Below are 16,670 nucleotides of genomic sequence, written 5' to 3'. Positions count from 1 at the left end.
TTTAAACATTTATTCATTTTGTATTTTAAGTGCCCTTTTCCACAAAAACAGCATGTGGGCTACAACTGCCTTTTCCCCTAAAGCCTAATTTATGCCTCCACGTTTGCTCTCGCGTCGATGAGCGCCGTCGATCACATGATCGACGCGAGCCATGAATTTTAAGTGCTGCGTCGCTCGTGGCCGGCCGACGTGCACACGTCGTCAATCCTTGGACGCACGTCGATGGCGGGGCGTCGCTCGCTTCTGATTGGTCCGTTCGATGGCGTTTTTTCTTTTTTTTCTCTCTCTCCCCGCCCAGATAGTTTCCGTGAAGGCAACTGGCGGCGCAAATCGACTTCCCTGCTCGGAGACCACGGCTGTGCATGTGGATATGTGCCTGGGACGAGAGGCGGAAAACAACAATAACAAAAATAAAAAATAAAAAAAATAATAAAAAAACTGTGTTCGCTAAGCGCACGGCTGTTGTGTTTTGGCGAGTTTACGGCCGACACCGGTGCAAATTGGCAATAATTAATTGCCACGGTGATGAACTTACTCTCCCCCCGGCTTTGTTTCGTGTTTCTGAATTAAATTGAACTTCCTGAATCCGTCATAAAATGCAGAGGAATCGCCACTCTGTGGCGGCCCAGCCATAGCGACAGCGGGACTTGGTGTGAAACTCCAGCAGACACCGATGTGTATTGCGCACAAGTCGGAAGGCAACCGCACGAGCGGAGCTCCAACGCGACGCCTCGACGCGAGCCTCTCGCAAAAGCATACTGAGGCCTTAATTCTTCATTTCTAATTTAAATAAAATCGATTTTTGGATATTAATATCAATTCGATTCGATTAATAAATGACAATCTCGATTCTTTTATGAATCGATTTTTTTTGGCACACCCCTAGTAACTGTGGCTTTGAACTGGTTGATCATCCCCCATATTTATTTATTTTTTTGTTAAAGTAACAGTCTCTCACAACAGCCACTGCAAACAGGACCCTTTCGTACCACTTGTCCAAGTCTCGAAAAACCACATCAGCATCAGTCAATCGGATTTTAAAAAAGGATGGAATTTAATGCATGTCAAGTTTCATCAGTGGGATAAGTCCTTTTGGGTCAGGCAATAAACTTTTCAGCCCACCATCTAAATTGGGTGTTTTAAGTTAAGCTTACTGCCAGGCCCTCTTGCCGAATATCATGTGACAGCTAAATGAATTGATTTTATTTGATTTTGATTTGATTTATTGAACATATAAACAAGCAAAAAAGCAGAAAAACAGAAATAAAAAAAAAAGAAAAGAAAAGAAAACCCCAATAAAATCCTCAATCAATCACAGTTTACATGTTCAAAAGAGTAGGAAGAAGTTAAAAACTTATCTAGTCCTATAACTTTTACTTTGTATATTTAAACTTATTTCATTATTAATACAATACTAGTTTACTATTTTTTAAATAAAATATATAAACCTGCTTATATATACAAGTGAATGGACAGTAAACCCAAACACTATCCAAAATCTTGTAGAAAGTTTTTATCGAAAACCGTAAGCTGTTATAGTTGCAAAGTGGTGATGAACTGAATATTTTCTCCATATTGCACTTCCTATGATGTCAATCTCGGGTGCATTTGTATATATAAATAAATATTAGGGCTGTCAAAGTTAAAGCGTTAACTCTTTGACTGCCAGGCGTTATAAAAACAAAACAAAAAAATCCACAGTGCCAGCCGCTTTTGAGCATTTTAACTCATCTTTCAAGGCAAAAAGAATATTGTTTGCCTTTACTACATATACAATGTGGCTACGAAATGAAAGATCGTATTCCATTCATTGGAATTTTACTAATCATCATGAAACGTCTTTGGCAGTCAAAGAGTTTTAATAGATTAATTAATCACAGAAAAATGTCGCATTAATCACGTATTAACGCATATTGATCGCACTATTTTTTTCGACCGCACATGAGCCTTGAACGTAACTCCAGTTGGTGTGCTCGGTGGTAAATTTTGCTTTAAAAAACACCCCGACGGGACTTTAGATAAAACAAAAGTCATTTGCATTTAATGAATTAATAAATGCTGAATTGCACTCAATTGATATGATGCTGTTACGTTTTGAGCAATACATGCATGCATGCAATTGCGTACATGCATTTAATCAATGTTTGCAAATGACATTCAGATCATAAAATGCGTTAATGTCAAAATATTATGGTATTATTATGGTAAAAATTTTAATCTTTTGACAGCATTAATAAATATACGCTATGTTGTGCATAACTATTAAATCAACTGACACATGTTTTTCTTATTTTGTCAGCCACTCCATCGGAGTTTGGAAAAGTGTGTGATGCATACACCTACCAGTGTGCCAACGGAGTGTGTGTGAGCTTGGAGTGGAAATGTGACGGCATGGACGACTGTGGTGACTACTCTGATGAAGCCAACTGTGGTGAGGGGGATTTATCTGGTGTACTCCTCTGACAATCATTTGGAACAAAACGCAAAGACAATTGTGATTCATGATCAGATGCCAGGCCCAATTATGATCCTATTTGTGTTTTTTATTTTCATTTTTTGTGAGTGAGCACAAGGTCCACTTTCTTGGTCTCCTTGTTTTGCAGTTGCTCCCACTGAGGTTCCTGGCTGCTCGAGATATTTCCAGTTTGAGTGTAAAAGTGGACGTTGCATCCCGACGTGGTGGAAGTGTGACGATGAAAACGACTGTGGCGACTGGTCTGATGAATCTAATTGCACAGGTACATGTGCCACTATTTTTATTCCACATTATTCCCAAATACACAAAGGGCTTGGCGATATGACCTTATAACAAAATTTCAGATTTGTTTCCAAAAAATGTGATTTACTATGACCATTTTTTAATCTTCAAAAGGAAGACAAAAATGACACAATCTGTAGTACTTTTAAATACATTTCACATCATTAATTTAACTAACATATATCCTTTGGTATTATTATGTAAAAAAAACAAAAAAAAAAACTGTGACTTTACATGAATAAAACAATTAACCTTGGAGCTTGAAAATGTAAAAAAAAAAAAAAAAAAATCCTGCATGCAATAGTTGTAGTTTAAACACATTTTTTGTCGAGGAGACTAATGCTGCATTTGAGGATGGTCAGAAGTCGGACTTTTCCGAATTCAAACCAGGAAGTGTGTACGGGAACGCCCCTTTGAACTCGGGCTACACCAACGGGCTACAAGTGACGTCACTCTACCGTGGCGACCCCTTCGTAAACACAGACCGTGAATGATAAAACACAATTTACTCTAGTATAAAACTTCATTCATAAATATTCGACACAACGTAACGCAACGTACGTGACAATATGCCGCTTCTCCCTGCATGAAATTATACAGTGAGCTCCTGAACTGTATGGAATGCTTATGAAATAAGATAAAAACAATAAATGAAGCAAAATTGCGAGAAGGTAAGTTTGCTGGAGGTCAAAATGAGTTTTTAGGACCAAAATAAAAAATTATTTATCACTATCCACCATTTTGGTTGTTTACTTTCGCCTCGAACGCTTTCAAGTCGTAACTGGGAAAAAACAACTCGGATATATCTGACTCCGACCATCCGAGAATGCAGCAAATGGCCATCAACATTAGGCATTAAGATTTACATGTTACAATTCCATCCCCTACACTGTAACCCTTTCTAATGGAAAACTTTTAAAAGAATAAACAGGTATTTAGTCTATATTTGTTTTGCCGTATAAAATATATTTCATTCTATTACCACCGTTTAATTAGATCAGCACGTCGTTATTTTTTTGCCTTCCACCGGTGAGTGGGCCACCCGGGTCCTCACCACCACTCCACCGATCGATCAGCAGGTGTGATAGTGAAAATGTCCTTAGTTTTTGTCTTTGGTAATTAATTTAATGCATGAGCCTTTGGGTTAATCGTAATTAGGACATTTGGAAGTGTGTAACGACATCTAGCACCAGCCAATAGAAAAGCACCTTCAGATGATGCCACTCTTATTGGCCAGTGATTCTTAACCATGTTGGGCCATCTAGTGGGCCACAAAATAATTTCAATTTTGTAACTGTGGGCAGCAACGGTAGCCTTTATACACATGTAGCAGTATTTTTAAAACCAAATAGCAAGTGTTTTTGTTGCTGACGTGCTTAAATTCACACAATCTACTTTAACAGTAAAACATCTCAATGTTTGAATATATGAACATTCAACTTACTATAGATTAAACAAAGCAACTCTGCCCCCTGCAGGTGGAGCAGTTCCTCACACTGTGGCCCCTGGGCCATCGACCTGCGCCTCTAACCGCTTCCACTGTGGCACTGGAGCTTGTATCATTAACACTTGGGTTTGCGACGGCTATGCTGACTGTCCTGATGGCAGTGATGAGCTGGGATGTCCTACAGGTACAACGTGTGTTAATCCGTGTAGTAGGCCTGGGCGATATGATTTTTTTTAATTAATTCGAATTATTTGTTGTGGACGATTTAAACTTTAATTAATTTGAGTTTCCCCAAACCCACTTTTTTTTTTTTTTTTAAATAAATATTGACTTAGTGAATTGTTTAAAGCATTTCAATTGTTATTCTCACAAGAATTATAAATTTTGTACATCCATATGATCAATTAAGCCAGTCATTATGAATGAAATATTTTATTAAATGCATTTTTATTACTTTCAAAAAGTATTTTATTTAGGCAGAAATTTTGCACTTTAATTTTGAAAAGGAAATATTTAGTTATGTTAAGTGTTAGATTCAATAGAAGCAAAAATTTTGAGTTCATTGTCATTTAATTACTAAAACAAAAAGTTGGCACTGCAATGTAATTCAATATGTTATGTTACATCTGTTTCCACAAGTATTTTATTTCATGCAGACATTTTGCACTTTAATTTTGAAAAGGAAATGTTTACTTATGTTACAATTAGGGCTGTCAAAGTTAAAGCGTTAATAGATTAATTAATCACAGAAAAATATCGCATTAATCACGTATTAACGCAGATTAATCACACTTTTTGACCGCACTTGAGCCTTGAACGTAACCGCGGATGGTTACATTGAAGGCTGTGCAGGTCAGTGATTAGGTCAATGCACGGTATTTTCTACGCCTGTTGTTCCAAAATGAGCGGGGTGACTCCAGTTGGTGATAAATTTCGCTTTAAAAATCACCCCGACGGGACTTTAGATAAAATAAAAGTCATTTGCATTTAATTAATTAATAATTGCTGAATTGCACCCAATTGATATGATGGTGTTACGTTTTGAGCAATACACACATGCATTCAATTGCGTACATGCATTTAATCAATGTTTGCAAATGACATTCAGATAATAAAATGCATTAATGTCAAAATATTACGGTATTATGTATTTATTTTATATTACGTGAATACGCAAGTAATTTAACTGATTAATCATGATTAATCAAAATTAAAAAGTGTGATTAATCATATTAAAAATTTTAATCGTTTGACAGCACTAGTTACAATAGAAGCAAAAGTTGTTTTGAGTTTTCTGTCATTTAATAACTAAAAAAAAAAAGTTCTAAGTTTGCACTTATAAATGTAAATCAATGTGTTTGATTTGTTTCTAGAAGTATTTTATTTAAGGCAGACATTTTGCACTTTAATTTTGTAAGGGAGGTTTTTATTTGTTGTTTGATAAAACAAAAGCAAACCTTACTTTGAGTTGTCATTTTTACTTGTTTTCTTAAAATAAATAAAGAAAAAAAATAAATCGAGAAAAAAATCGGAAATAGATTTTTTTGTGAAAAAAAATCTGAGATTTTATTTTTAGGCAAAATCGCCCAGCCCTACTGTGTAGCCCTTTTTCAAAGGAGATTTTAGTTTGTGCATTCAATATCTATAAAGAAGTGGAAATAACACAAAAATGTTTTTTTTTTTTCCTATGTGCAGTTAACGACTCTGTGACCCAGACGCCAATTCCCACCCAGGCCCCCCCCGCCCACGGTCAGTGCAGTCAGGGTCAGTTTCGGTGTCGCCATCCGCATTACTGCATCCCCGAATGGCAGCGCTGTGATGGCAAGATCCACTGTCGGGATGCCTCTGATGAAGCCCATTGTCGTGAGTCTACCATCACGCAGGCAATAAAGGATAGGATAAATCGAGTAAAGTGAGCATGACTAAGCTAGTAAGGCATTGTTCAAGATAAGTCTCAGCCAATCATATCTGTTTGAATCAAAAAGGAATGGTAAATTTAAAGGAAAAAGAAAAAGAAATGGAAGACGAAGCAGTCATGTCAACTAATGTGTGACGTGTGTTAGGGCTGTGCAATTATTCGAAATTCAATTACAATGTCAATTATTGGACTCCGCAATTACAAAATCAGCATAATCGTAAAAAAAAAAATAAAATAAAAAAAAATAAAAATAAAAAAAAATAAAAAATAAAAATATATATATATATATATATATATATTCATTTTTAATTAATTGTTTAAATGTGCATTTGCATGTTTTTTAAATTTTAAAATAACTAATTTGATCAATTTTGTTTCATTCAAAAAGAATCTTACATAATTCTAGTGTTTCAAAGAATTTTATTTCTTAATAATTTTTACATTTAATCATTTTCTAATTGTGTACCAACAAATAAATGATCGTCCTAATTAGGGGTGTGAATTGCCTAGTACCTGACGATTCGATTCGTATCACGATTCACAGGTCACAATTCGATTCGATACCGATTAATCCCGATGCGAATTTATAAGTCGATTGTTGCGATTTTTTTTTCATTCAAATTTAGAAAATACTAATCAGTAAGCTTGTAGAGTGTAAGATTTATATTAGGGGTGTGAATTGCCTAGTACCTGACGATTCGATTCGTATCACGATTCACAGGTCACGATTCGATTCGATACCGATTAATCCCGATACGAATTTATAAGTCGATTGTTGCGATTTTTTTTCATTCAAATTTAGAAAATACTAATCAGTAAGCTTGTAGAGTGTAAGATTTCTATGAAAATGTATTATTTATTTATCTGAAATTTCAGTCTTAGAGGTTGTAATCTGTTTCATGTTTGAACAGCATTAAAATAAAATATTAAGGCTTAATGTTCCGTTCATATAACATTCTTCCATGCTCAAGGCGTGAATCCTAACCCGAAGTCAGACGTTTTGTTGAATATTTTTCCATTAAAAATGGAAGTTTAAAAATCGATTCACACACACAAAAAAAAAAAAAAAAAAAAAAAAAAAAAAGGCAATGATGATAAGACGTTGAATCGGTAAGACTACCGAATGAACAATTCTGAGCTCTTTAAAAAAAAAAATCTATTTTTTTTTATTGAATCGATTCGAGAATCGCGCGATGTAGTATCGCGATATATCGCCGAATCGATTTTTTTTAACACCCCTAATTTATATGAAAATGTATTATTTATTTATCTGAAATTTCAGTCTTATAGAGGTTGTAATCTGTTTCATGTTTGAACAGCATTAAAATAAAATATTAAGGCTTAATGTTCTGTTCATATAACATTCTTCCATGCTCAAGGTGTGAATCCTAACCCGAAGTCAGACGTTTTGTTGAATATTTTTCCATTAAAAATGGAAGTTTAAAAATGGATTCACACACACACACAAAAAAAAAGAAAAGGCAATGATGATAAGACGTTGAATCGGTAAGACTACCGAATGAACAATTCTGAGCTCTTAAAAAAAAAAAGAAAAAAAAAAAAGAAAAAAAAAAGATTTTTTTTATTGCATCGATTCGAGAATCGCGCGATGTAGTATCGCGATATATCGCCGATTTTTTTAACACCCCTAGTCCTAATCGTGATTTCAATTATTCCCAAAATAATCGTGATGAATATTTCCTTCATACTTGAGCAGCCCTAACGTGAGTTGTTAGTTTGATGCCCCCTCTCACAATAACAAACTATTCCAAGTTGTTTTTGATTACAATACAGCAGTTACATCGTAACTGATAGCCTTAATACTTGGAAGATGTCATACCATAAGAATTGGATATCTTTGAATCCCTGCTTTTGTGTGTACGAATGTGTATATAAAATTATTCTGTTTCAAAATAGGGAATCTTTCCAACACGGCGTGATTAGGTGCTTGTCGCTCACTCTTTTTACAGCCACTCGCGGGCCATTGTTCTGTGTGAACGGAACCCGCTGTGCTGATGGTGAAACGTGTGTGCTGGACGAAGAGCGATGTGACGGCTTTTTAGACTGCTCCGACCACAGCGACGAGGACAACTGCACCTGTAAGTTCATGCTGAAGTTCTGTATATGTGTGAAAGGATAACTGTAAATGTTTTGGGTTTTTTTTGTGATCACTGTATAAATCTTTTAAAAGAATATAGCCATAGTCAACCGTTAATGCCAATTTATTCTGTTACCATGACACTTGAGAATAAAGAAAAGAAGAGTTTTTAGTTGTCAATTTCGGCTATGTGGCATTCATGTGTGTTTAACCACACACTTCTCAGCTAACAATTACAATCGAGATCAAATCTAGTTTTTTTTTCTCATCCATAAACTACAATATAAACAATCGACTTCATCATCAGTATATTAGCAGTGCAGCATAATTACAGTTGAACACAGACTGAGGTAAACTCTCTTTCTTTCCAGCGGATACCCTAGTCTATAAAGTCCAGAACCTTCAATGGAGTCCAGACTTCTTGGGTGCTATCACTCTAACATGGTCTCGTCCGAAAAATCTTCCCCTCAATTCCTGCTCCTACCTCATCTACTACAGGTGTGTACACCTGCATTTGGCATTTGACCACAGCCAGTTGTTATTTTTTTTACCTGTTTTTATTTATTATAATTATTTCTTAATTCTAATTATGATTAAACTCATAAACATCTTACGTGACCGATACATGATGTAGGCAAATGCCAGTGGTGTATGAGTTTGTCTTTGCAGCGGCATGAGTATCATTACTAGGAAGTCGTTATTGTCTTGTCTATGTACGTTAGGCTTGTAGGCACCCAGCAGTGGGTCACCATGGACACTCACACAAACAAGACCAGCTACAAACTTACCGTCCTGAGACCAGACACCACCTATCAAGTCAAGGTGCTCACACAGTGTCTCAGCAAGCTGCACAAGACCAATGAGATGATCACTGTCAGAACGCCGGAAGGATGTGAGTCTTTAGGATTGTTTTTGATGTTGTGTTAGATATGTCCTTCCTCCTGCTCAGGCTCAAGGCATTGTAATAAGAAGAATGTGTCATGTTTCATTGTTGCTCTGGCTCAGTTTTTAAGTCATGATACTTTCTGGTATTTTTAAGAAAAAATAGATTTTCAAACTTTCCCCCTAGATGGAACTGTTCAAATATGTTTGAAATTTCCATTCAAACATTCCTGTTTTTGTTCTTTTGAATGAATCTGAAATAAGATGAAGATGGAGGCTATAACCAACCAAATCTGTGTTCTCTGCAGTGCCTGAGGCTCCCAGTCACCTGGAATTGTCTTGTGATAAGAGCAAAGATGGGACAATCGATGTTTCCTGGAGTTCCCCTGACAAAGGAAACGGCCTCATTCGAGAGTATATTGTAAGTTTTTTTTTTTTTTTTTTTTTTTTAAATATTCCAAAAGTTTATGAAAGTAAAATAAACATTTTTGCTATCCAAATAAAATTATTATTTAATCACTTTGGGATTGGTCTTGCATGCATACCCTACATGAGTGTTGTACTTCTTGAGATCGGTGTAAGGCAGGGGTGTCAAACTCGTATTAGCTCAGGGGCCGCATGAAGAAAATATATTACTAAGTGGGCCGAATGGGTAAAATGGGGGGTGCTGGAGTCTATCTCAGCTGGCCCTGGGCAGTAGGTGGGGGACACCCTGGACTGGTTGCCAGCCAATCGCAGAACTTAAAAACAATTGCCGTCAATTATACGCAGATTTTTGCGTTTTTTTGGGGGTGTTTTTTTTTTTTTTTTTTTTCCCTAAATTACGGAGCTCAGCTGTATCTATTGTTTAAAAATATAACACAAATGCAAATGAAACGCGGCAACACTTTGCCTGTATGAGTTTTGGACGTGTTAAATCTACCTGTTTTGCATATATATAGTTCCCAGAATGCATTGTGTGGCACCGTTATTGAAGTTAGGACGTTAATTTTGTCATGTGTATTTATGTTACCAGTAATTAAATTTTGTCGCATTTAAAACATTTATGTTGGTCTATGATTTAAAAAACAAACAAAAAAAACACTTTTTTTTTTTTTTAAACAAACCATAACTTTAAGTTGTGTGTAAAAATAATGGCTTCCAGTGATTCCGTGTACAAGTTACATTACTCATCTGAGGACTGCTTGTGAAATTACAAATTTATATATTTGATTGTGGCTGGATGATTAATTGGGCCGACATTACAATTTTTTTTTTTTTTTTTACTTTACAAAGTTGTCTCGCGGGCCAGATTAAACCCCTTTGCGGGCCTGATCCGGCCCGCCGGCCGTATGTTTGACACCCCTGGTCTAAGGTCTCAAGACCACTTTTAAGGGTCTTGTCTCTGAATCAAAGGCATTTTTACTCGGTCTTGTATTGGTCTCAGATAGGGCGTTTTTTTTTTTTTTTTTGAGGAGGACGAGACTGGGGCGAGAGCAGGGCAGCACTACTGTGATCATTGAAAAAATGTACAATGCAGGTGCTTGCGTTTCCCAGTTGTCATTTTGTGTTGTGTAAAAGTCAGCATATGACGTGCTGATAATTATGAGACCAACGTCTCACATAGTGGTAAAAAGAACATGTCACTCACCCGTTATATGCGCCAATCACATTCATGTGCACTTCAGGGACCAGTCGAAAAAACAGATTCTCTGACAATATTACACCGGTGGAGCCAGAGTGTCATGCTACCTGCACCCATAGAGTGGACAGATAGGAGGCACAGAGCCCCCCCCCAAAAAAAAATAAAATAAAACAAAATGTCGGCAAACTCGAGTCATTAAGTTTGGTCTTCAAAATCATAAAGTGACAGATTGCGACAGACACTGCTAGCTCAACATCCAACTATTATTGGAGCATTGAGAGGAAGCATAACGCCATAAAGAAATGACGTCTTTCCGTTTTTTTTTTTTACGTTCAGAGCTAGCTAACAGCGACTTATATTACAGTCAAAGTTAGCTTGCATAGCATGAGCATGGTAGCAGAAATACAGAGGTTCGTCTGCAATGGAAACATTATTTATGACACCAGTAAATAGGTTGAGCTTTAGAAACGACCGAGACATATTTGTAGTCTACAGTGTCCTCTGTTCGTGCTTCAGCTGCAGGAAATAGAACGTATGGTACAGTAAAGAACCTGAAAGCTAACACTGTGCTAAATAGTACCAAGTCAATAACACTGAATGAATATTGGTTACTCTATGTATATTGTACTTCCTAGATAGATACTGTATTATAATATGCATGTAAAATTCAGTAAATGTAATTTTAAAGTATACATATTTCTACCTTACCCTATGAGTAAGTGTTTTTCCAAAGTTGTTTCACTAAATGTTGGTAACAATCTCAACTTTCTTATTATGGAGAATTATTTGATTTGTGATGAGTTCAACAAATTGAAGAAGAAAAAAAATAAACCCTCAAGATGAACACATGGTTTAAAGATCCATGTCTGTGTGCTGCATCTCAGATTGAGTACAAGGAACATGCAGCCAATGAATGGGCTTCACAGAGCAGTACCACAACGAGCACGGAGGTGAAAGAACTGCAGCCAGACAAGCAGTACAAGTTCAGGGTAAGCCAGACATTTGCATAACATTTCACATATCTGTAATAATATTCTAGAATACATGTAATATATACAATGTTGTGACATTGTTTTCCTCAGGTGGCAGCTGTAACCAGTCGAGGTTTGGGAAACTGGACTGAAGTTAAATCCATCACTCCCCAGAAAGGTGTGATTGTTTCGCATAAGCTCCATTTAGAAATGTTGCTCCATACTGCCCCCTTCTTCTGATTTGCACATATTGATGGTAGTGTATCACATGTATATTTTTTCTGGTGCAGCTCTGCCTCCTCCTTCTGTGATCGTGGACAGCATTACTGCAGAGTCCATGAGCCTCTCATTCAGTCTCAATTCCCAGTATGAAGTAGGTGCAGCATGTGCCATAAAAAGATCACTTTTATCCCACAATAACTAATGTGTATGTACACGTTTTTAAGGTGGAACAGTACATCGTGATTTTGTCCTGGCAGTTTGACTCCCACATGAAGGAGAGCAAGAACTACACAGTTAAACAGAAGATCCTCAGAGGTACTCTATGGCAAACCTTTATTGAGCCAAGGCACATATTTGACATTGAAAAAATGTCTTGGTACACCGCCAAACAAAAATGTCAGAAAAAGTCCCGTCTTTAAGTCGCTCCAGAGCATCAGTCACACCAGTCAAAAAATACATCATGGGAAAAAAAAAAATCAACTTATAAGTTGCACGTAAGTCACATTTTTGGAAGACATTTATTTTACAGTACCAAGTGGACTCAGACTGAAAATTCCCATTTCTTAATCATTCTATTTGTCAAAATATGGAACGTGAAATATCTTTTTTCATTGTAAATGCACAAGTACAGAGCAAAAAAATAAAATAAAATCACTTAACAGGCTCCACACATCCAAGAAACATGAAAAACAATGTCCAATAGAGGGGGACAAGATGGTCTATCGGTCCTCACCAAAAAGCACTCCGAGATCTTAGATAAGGGAAAACACGAGCGACAGGGAGTGAAAAAAAGACAAGGCTCGACTCGAGCCCTGCTCCCAAAGGGAAGCAATAGTAAAAGCCTGGTATGGAGCTCCTAAGGTGACATGGTGGGGGTGGGGGGGTTGGTGGGAACTTTGCGTTCCTTGCAAAAAATGTTTGCGTTCCCTCGAAACGATTCCGAAACATTTATTTATTTATTAGGGCCCGAGCAGCGACCGCTGCGAGGTCCCTATTGTTTTTGTAAAAATTATTATTATTATTATTATTATTATTATTATTATTATTATTATTATTATTAGGGCCCGAGCAGCGACCGCTGCGAGGTCCCTATTGTTTTTGTAAAAATTATTATTATTAGGGCCCGAGCAGCTACCGCTGCGAGGTCCCTATTGTTTTTCGATCGGATTATTAGGGCCCGAGCAGCGACCGCTGCGAGGTCCCTATTGTTTTTGTAAAAATTATTATTATTAGGGCCCGAGCAGCGACCGCTGCGAGGTCCCTATTGTTTTTGTAAAAATTATTATTATTATTATTATTAGGGCCCGAGCAGCGACCGCTGCGAGGTCCCTATTGTTTTTGTAAAAATTATTATTATTATTATTATTATTATTATTCTTCTTCTTCTTTATTCTCCGCAAACAATCGCGATTTTGGGTACCTAAATATTCACGAAAACTCACCAAACTTTGCACACTCCTCAGGTCCGGCGAAAAATTTTATATTATGAAGTCGTTATAACAACGCGACTCTATAGCGCCCCCTAGCGTAGAAAAATAAAAACCAAGCCCGACACGTTTGAGCTAGAGCAACGAAAATTGGCAGGCACGTGTAGCACCCCGAGACGCACAAAAACGTCTATTGGGACCATGTAGCTAAAATGTACAGGAAGTGAGCTATGAATTTTTTAATGTCCAATTTTGGCCTATTTTGGCACATTCACTGTGGTCATGCTTTTTCCCCCTTTGCAAACATTTTTCATCCAATTGACTTCAAACTTGGCATTTATCATCTCAAGACCTAAGAGAACAGCTGGGCAAAACATCTTGCCTTTTCGAAATACTATACGACGGGGGCGGAGCATCAAATATTTCCTTTAAAATTTCATTTGTCCAGAAAGAGCAAATGCTTAATAACTCCCATGTTCAAGCTCCAAAAAATCTCAAACTTCTCAGGCAACGTAATAGTCACAGCCTGAAAACATCTATATGACAAAATTCAGTTATACATATAGCGCCACCTAGTGGTTACAATAAATGTCATACTTTACGTTTTTAGCTACTGTGCTGAGCTTGTTGAAGGGATCCATTTGAAAATTGGTCAGAAAAGCCTTAAGATGTTGATCATGCCCCACACCGAATATTGTAACTTTTCGTCAAAGGGCGTGGCCGCTACGGTGACGCAAAATCTGAAGATTTTTCGTGAAAATAAAAGCTGCATTAACTTGACCGAGATGATCCTATCTTCTCAAAATTTCACACATTTGATGAGAGTCCAGCTCTAAAGACATCTACAAACTTACATTTCATCTAACTGATAGCGCCACCTAGTGGCAATTTTTTTTCTTACGAATTTTCTTCTACGTTTTTCTCCAAACACGTTAACTGGACCTACCTCATATTTGCTCAGAGGAGGGTTTCGGCCTTCATGATGTCACAACACGAAGTTTGTGAGTTTTCGCGAATTGCTGTAGGCGTGGCTAAGCGCTGTTCGCCAAGAAAACAACGCCAGTTTTGAGGGTCTAAACATGCACAGAAACTCCTGAAACTTGGCACACACATCTGGCCTGGTAAAATGAGCAATATTTTATTGTTGATTGTGCTATTTTTACAAAAATGACTCAATAGCGCCCCCTCGAAATTTTTAACGAAGCAGCCCCGGTTGTACGTTTAAGCAAGAACGCCGAATATTTTTAGGTGTATGAGGGAGCCCAAGACCTACAAAAAAGTCTCTTGTACCCATATGCTAAAATGAACAGGAAGTGAGCTACGAATTTTTGAATGTCCCATTTTTGACGATTTTTGCACATTCACAGGGGGCAGACTTTTGCCCACTTCTCCTACACGTTTCATCCGACTGAGTTAAGACTTGGCCTGGACCATGTCAAGACCTGAGCCAACGACAGGGGGAAAAATTTTGACTTTTCGAAATACTATATGATGAGGGCGGGGCATCAAAATTTGTGTTTCACAATGAAAAAGGATATGCTTGATAACTCCCCGGTACATGCTCCAAAAAATCCCAAACTTGACATGTATGTTTATCGTCAAGGCCTGAAGTTATCTCTATGACAACATTCAGTTATATATGCAGCGCCACCTAGCCCTTGAGGCATGAAAAAAAAATACCCCACATACGGTATTTTGTACAAAAAATGTACACTCATTCTAAGTGTGATAACTAAGTCATTTATGAATATTTTTTTAGTTTCCACCACTCAAAATGTTCACTGGCATCAGACTTATCCAAACATATATATATTTTTATTTATTTTTGATAGCCTCTATGGACATTAAAAGCAATATCGTGAATGAAGGATATGCTTAATAACTCCACGGTACATGCTCCAAAAAAAAATCCCACACTTGACATGTATGCTTATAATCAAGGCCTGAAGGTATCTCTATGACAACATTCAGTTATAAATACAGCGCCACCTAGCCCTTGAGGCTTGTATAAAAAAAAAATAAATACCCCACATACGGAATTTTGTACAAAAAATGTACACTCATTCTAAGTGTGATAACTAAGTCATTTATGAATATTCTTTTAGTTTCCACTACTCAAATTGTTCACTGGCTTCACACCGATCCAAACGTATGTACGTTTCCATTTTGTTTTATTCATTTTTGATTGCCCCTTTGGACAATAAAAGTAACATTGTGCAATGAGTACAACGAGCGATGATGTGTATATACACTTTTACAAAAAAATACCAATCAGGGCAACTCATTGCCTAAAAATAAAAAAGGACGCTGATTTTTGCAGGTCTTAACAATCACCAAAACCCGTTGAGCTTGACACACACACTGGCAAAAAAATATTCTACATGTAAACGTTTATTATGCCATTTTCAAAGAAATTTTGCTTCCAATATGCCAGTACCCCAACGTGCCAGTACCCCAACGTGCAAGTACCCCAACGTGCAAGGACCCCAACGTGGCCCGGGCTGCGAGGGCCCTTTATAGCTGCTCGCAGCTCTAGTTATTATTATTCTTCTTCTTCTTTATTCTCCGCAAACAATCGCGATTTTGGGTACCTAAATATTCACGAAAACTCACCGAACTTTGCACACTCCTCAGGTCCGGCGAAAAATTTGATATTATGAAGTCGTTATAACAACGCGACTCTATAGCGCCCCCTAGCATAGAAAAATAAAAACCAAGCCCGGCACGTTTGAGCTAGAGCAACGAAAATTGGCAGGCATGTGTAGCACCCCGAGACGCACAAAAAAGTCTATTGGGACCATGTAGCTAAAATGTACAGGAAGTGAGCTATGAATTTTTTAATGTCCAATTTTGGCCTATTTTGGCACATTCACTGTGGTCATGCTTTTTCCCCCTATGCAAACATTTTTCATCCCATTGACTTCAAACTTGGGATTTATCATCTCAAGACATAAGAGAACAGCTGGGCAAAAAGTCTTGCCTTTTCGAAATACTATATGACGGGGGCGGGGCATCAAATATTGCCTTTAAAATTTCATTTGTCCAGAAAGAGCAAATGCTGAATAACTCCCATGTACAAGCTCCAAAAAATCTCAAACTTCTCAGGCAACGTAATAGTCACGGCCTGAAAACATCTATATGACAAAATTCAGTTATACATATAGCGCCACCTAGTGGTTACAATAAATGTCATACATTACGTTTTTAGCTACTGTGCTGAGCTCGTTGAAGGGATCCAGTTGAAAATTGGTCAGAAAAGCCTTAAGATGTTGATGATGCCCCACACCGAATATTGTAACTTTTCGCCAAAGGGCGTGGCCGCT

General features: G+C 37.3%; 1 protein-coding gene across 1 annotated transcript in view; it reads left to right on the top strand.

Moving 5' to 3' along the window:
* Positions 1-16,670, top strand: part of sorl1 (sortilin-related receptor, L(DLR class) A repeats containing) — a 172,698-nt gene that overhangs the window by 112,812 nt on the left and 43,216 nt on the right. Inside the window, exons 29-40 of the mRNA XM_077540257.1 lie at positions 2,300-2,431; positions 2,604-2,738; positions 4,237-4,389; positions 5,901-6,068; positions 8,094-8,222; positions 8,593-8,719; positions 8,944-9,113; positions 9,412-9,524; positions 11,612-11,716; positions 11,810-11,876; positions 11,989-12,071; positions 12,145-12,235. Of these exons, the coding sequence (XP_077396383.1) occupies positions 2,300-2,431; positions 2,604-2,738; positions 4,237-4,389; positions 5,901-6,068; positions 8,094-8,222; positions 8,593-8,719; positions 8,944-9,113; positions 9,412-9,524; positions 11,612-11,716; positions 11,810-11,876; positions 11,989-12,071; positions 12,145-12,235 (1,473 nt within the window). The remainder of the gene's footprint in view (positions 1-2,299; positions 2,432-2,603; positions 2,739-4,236; positions 4,390-5,900; positions 6,069-8,093; positions 8,223-8,592; positions 8,720-8,943; positions 9,114-9,411; positions 9,525-11,611; positions 11,717-11,809; positions 11,877-11,988; positions 12,072-12,144; positions 12,236-16,670) is intronic.

Source organism: Festucalex cinctus, chromosome 13 (genome assembly GCF_051991245.1).
Source record: "Festucalex cinctus isolate MCC-2025b chromosome 13, RoL_Fcin_1.0, whole genome shotgun sequence".
In the NCBI taxonomy this organism is placed as follows: domain Eukaryota; kingdom Metazoa; phylum Chordata; class Actinopteri; order Syngnathiformes; family Syngnathidae; genus Festucalex; species Festucalex cinctus.
Note: the sequence above shows the minus strand (reverse complement) of the source record. Positions and strands in the feature narration are given on the sequence as shown.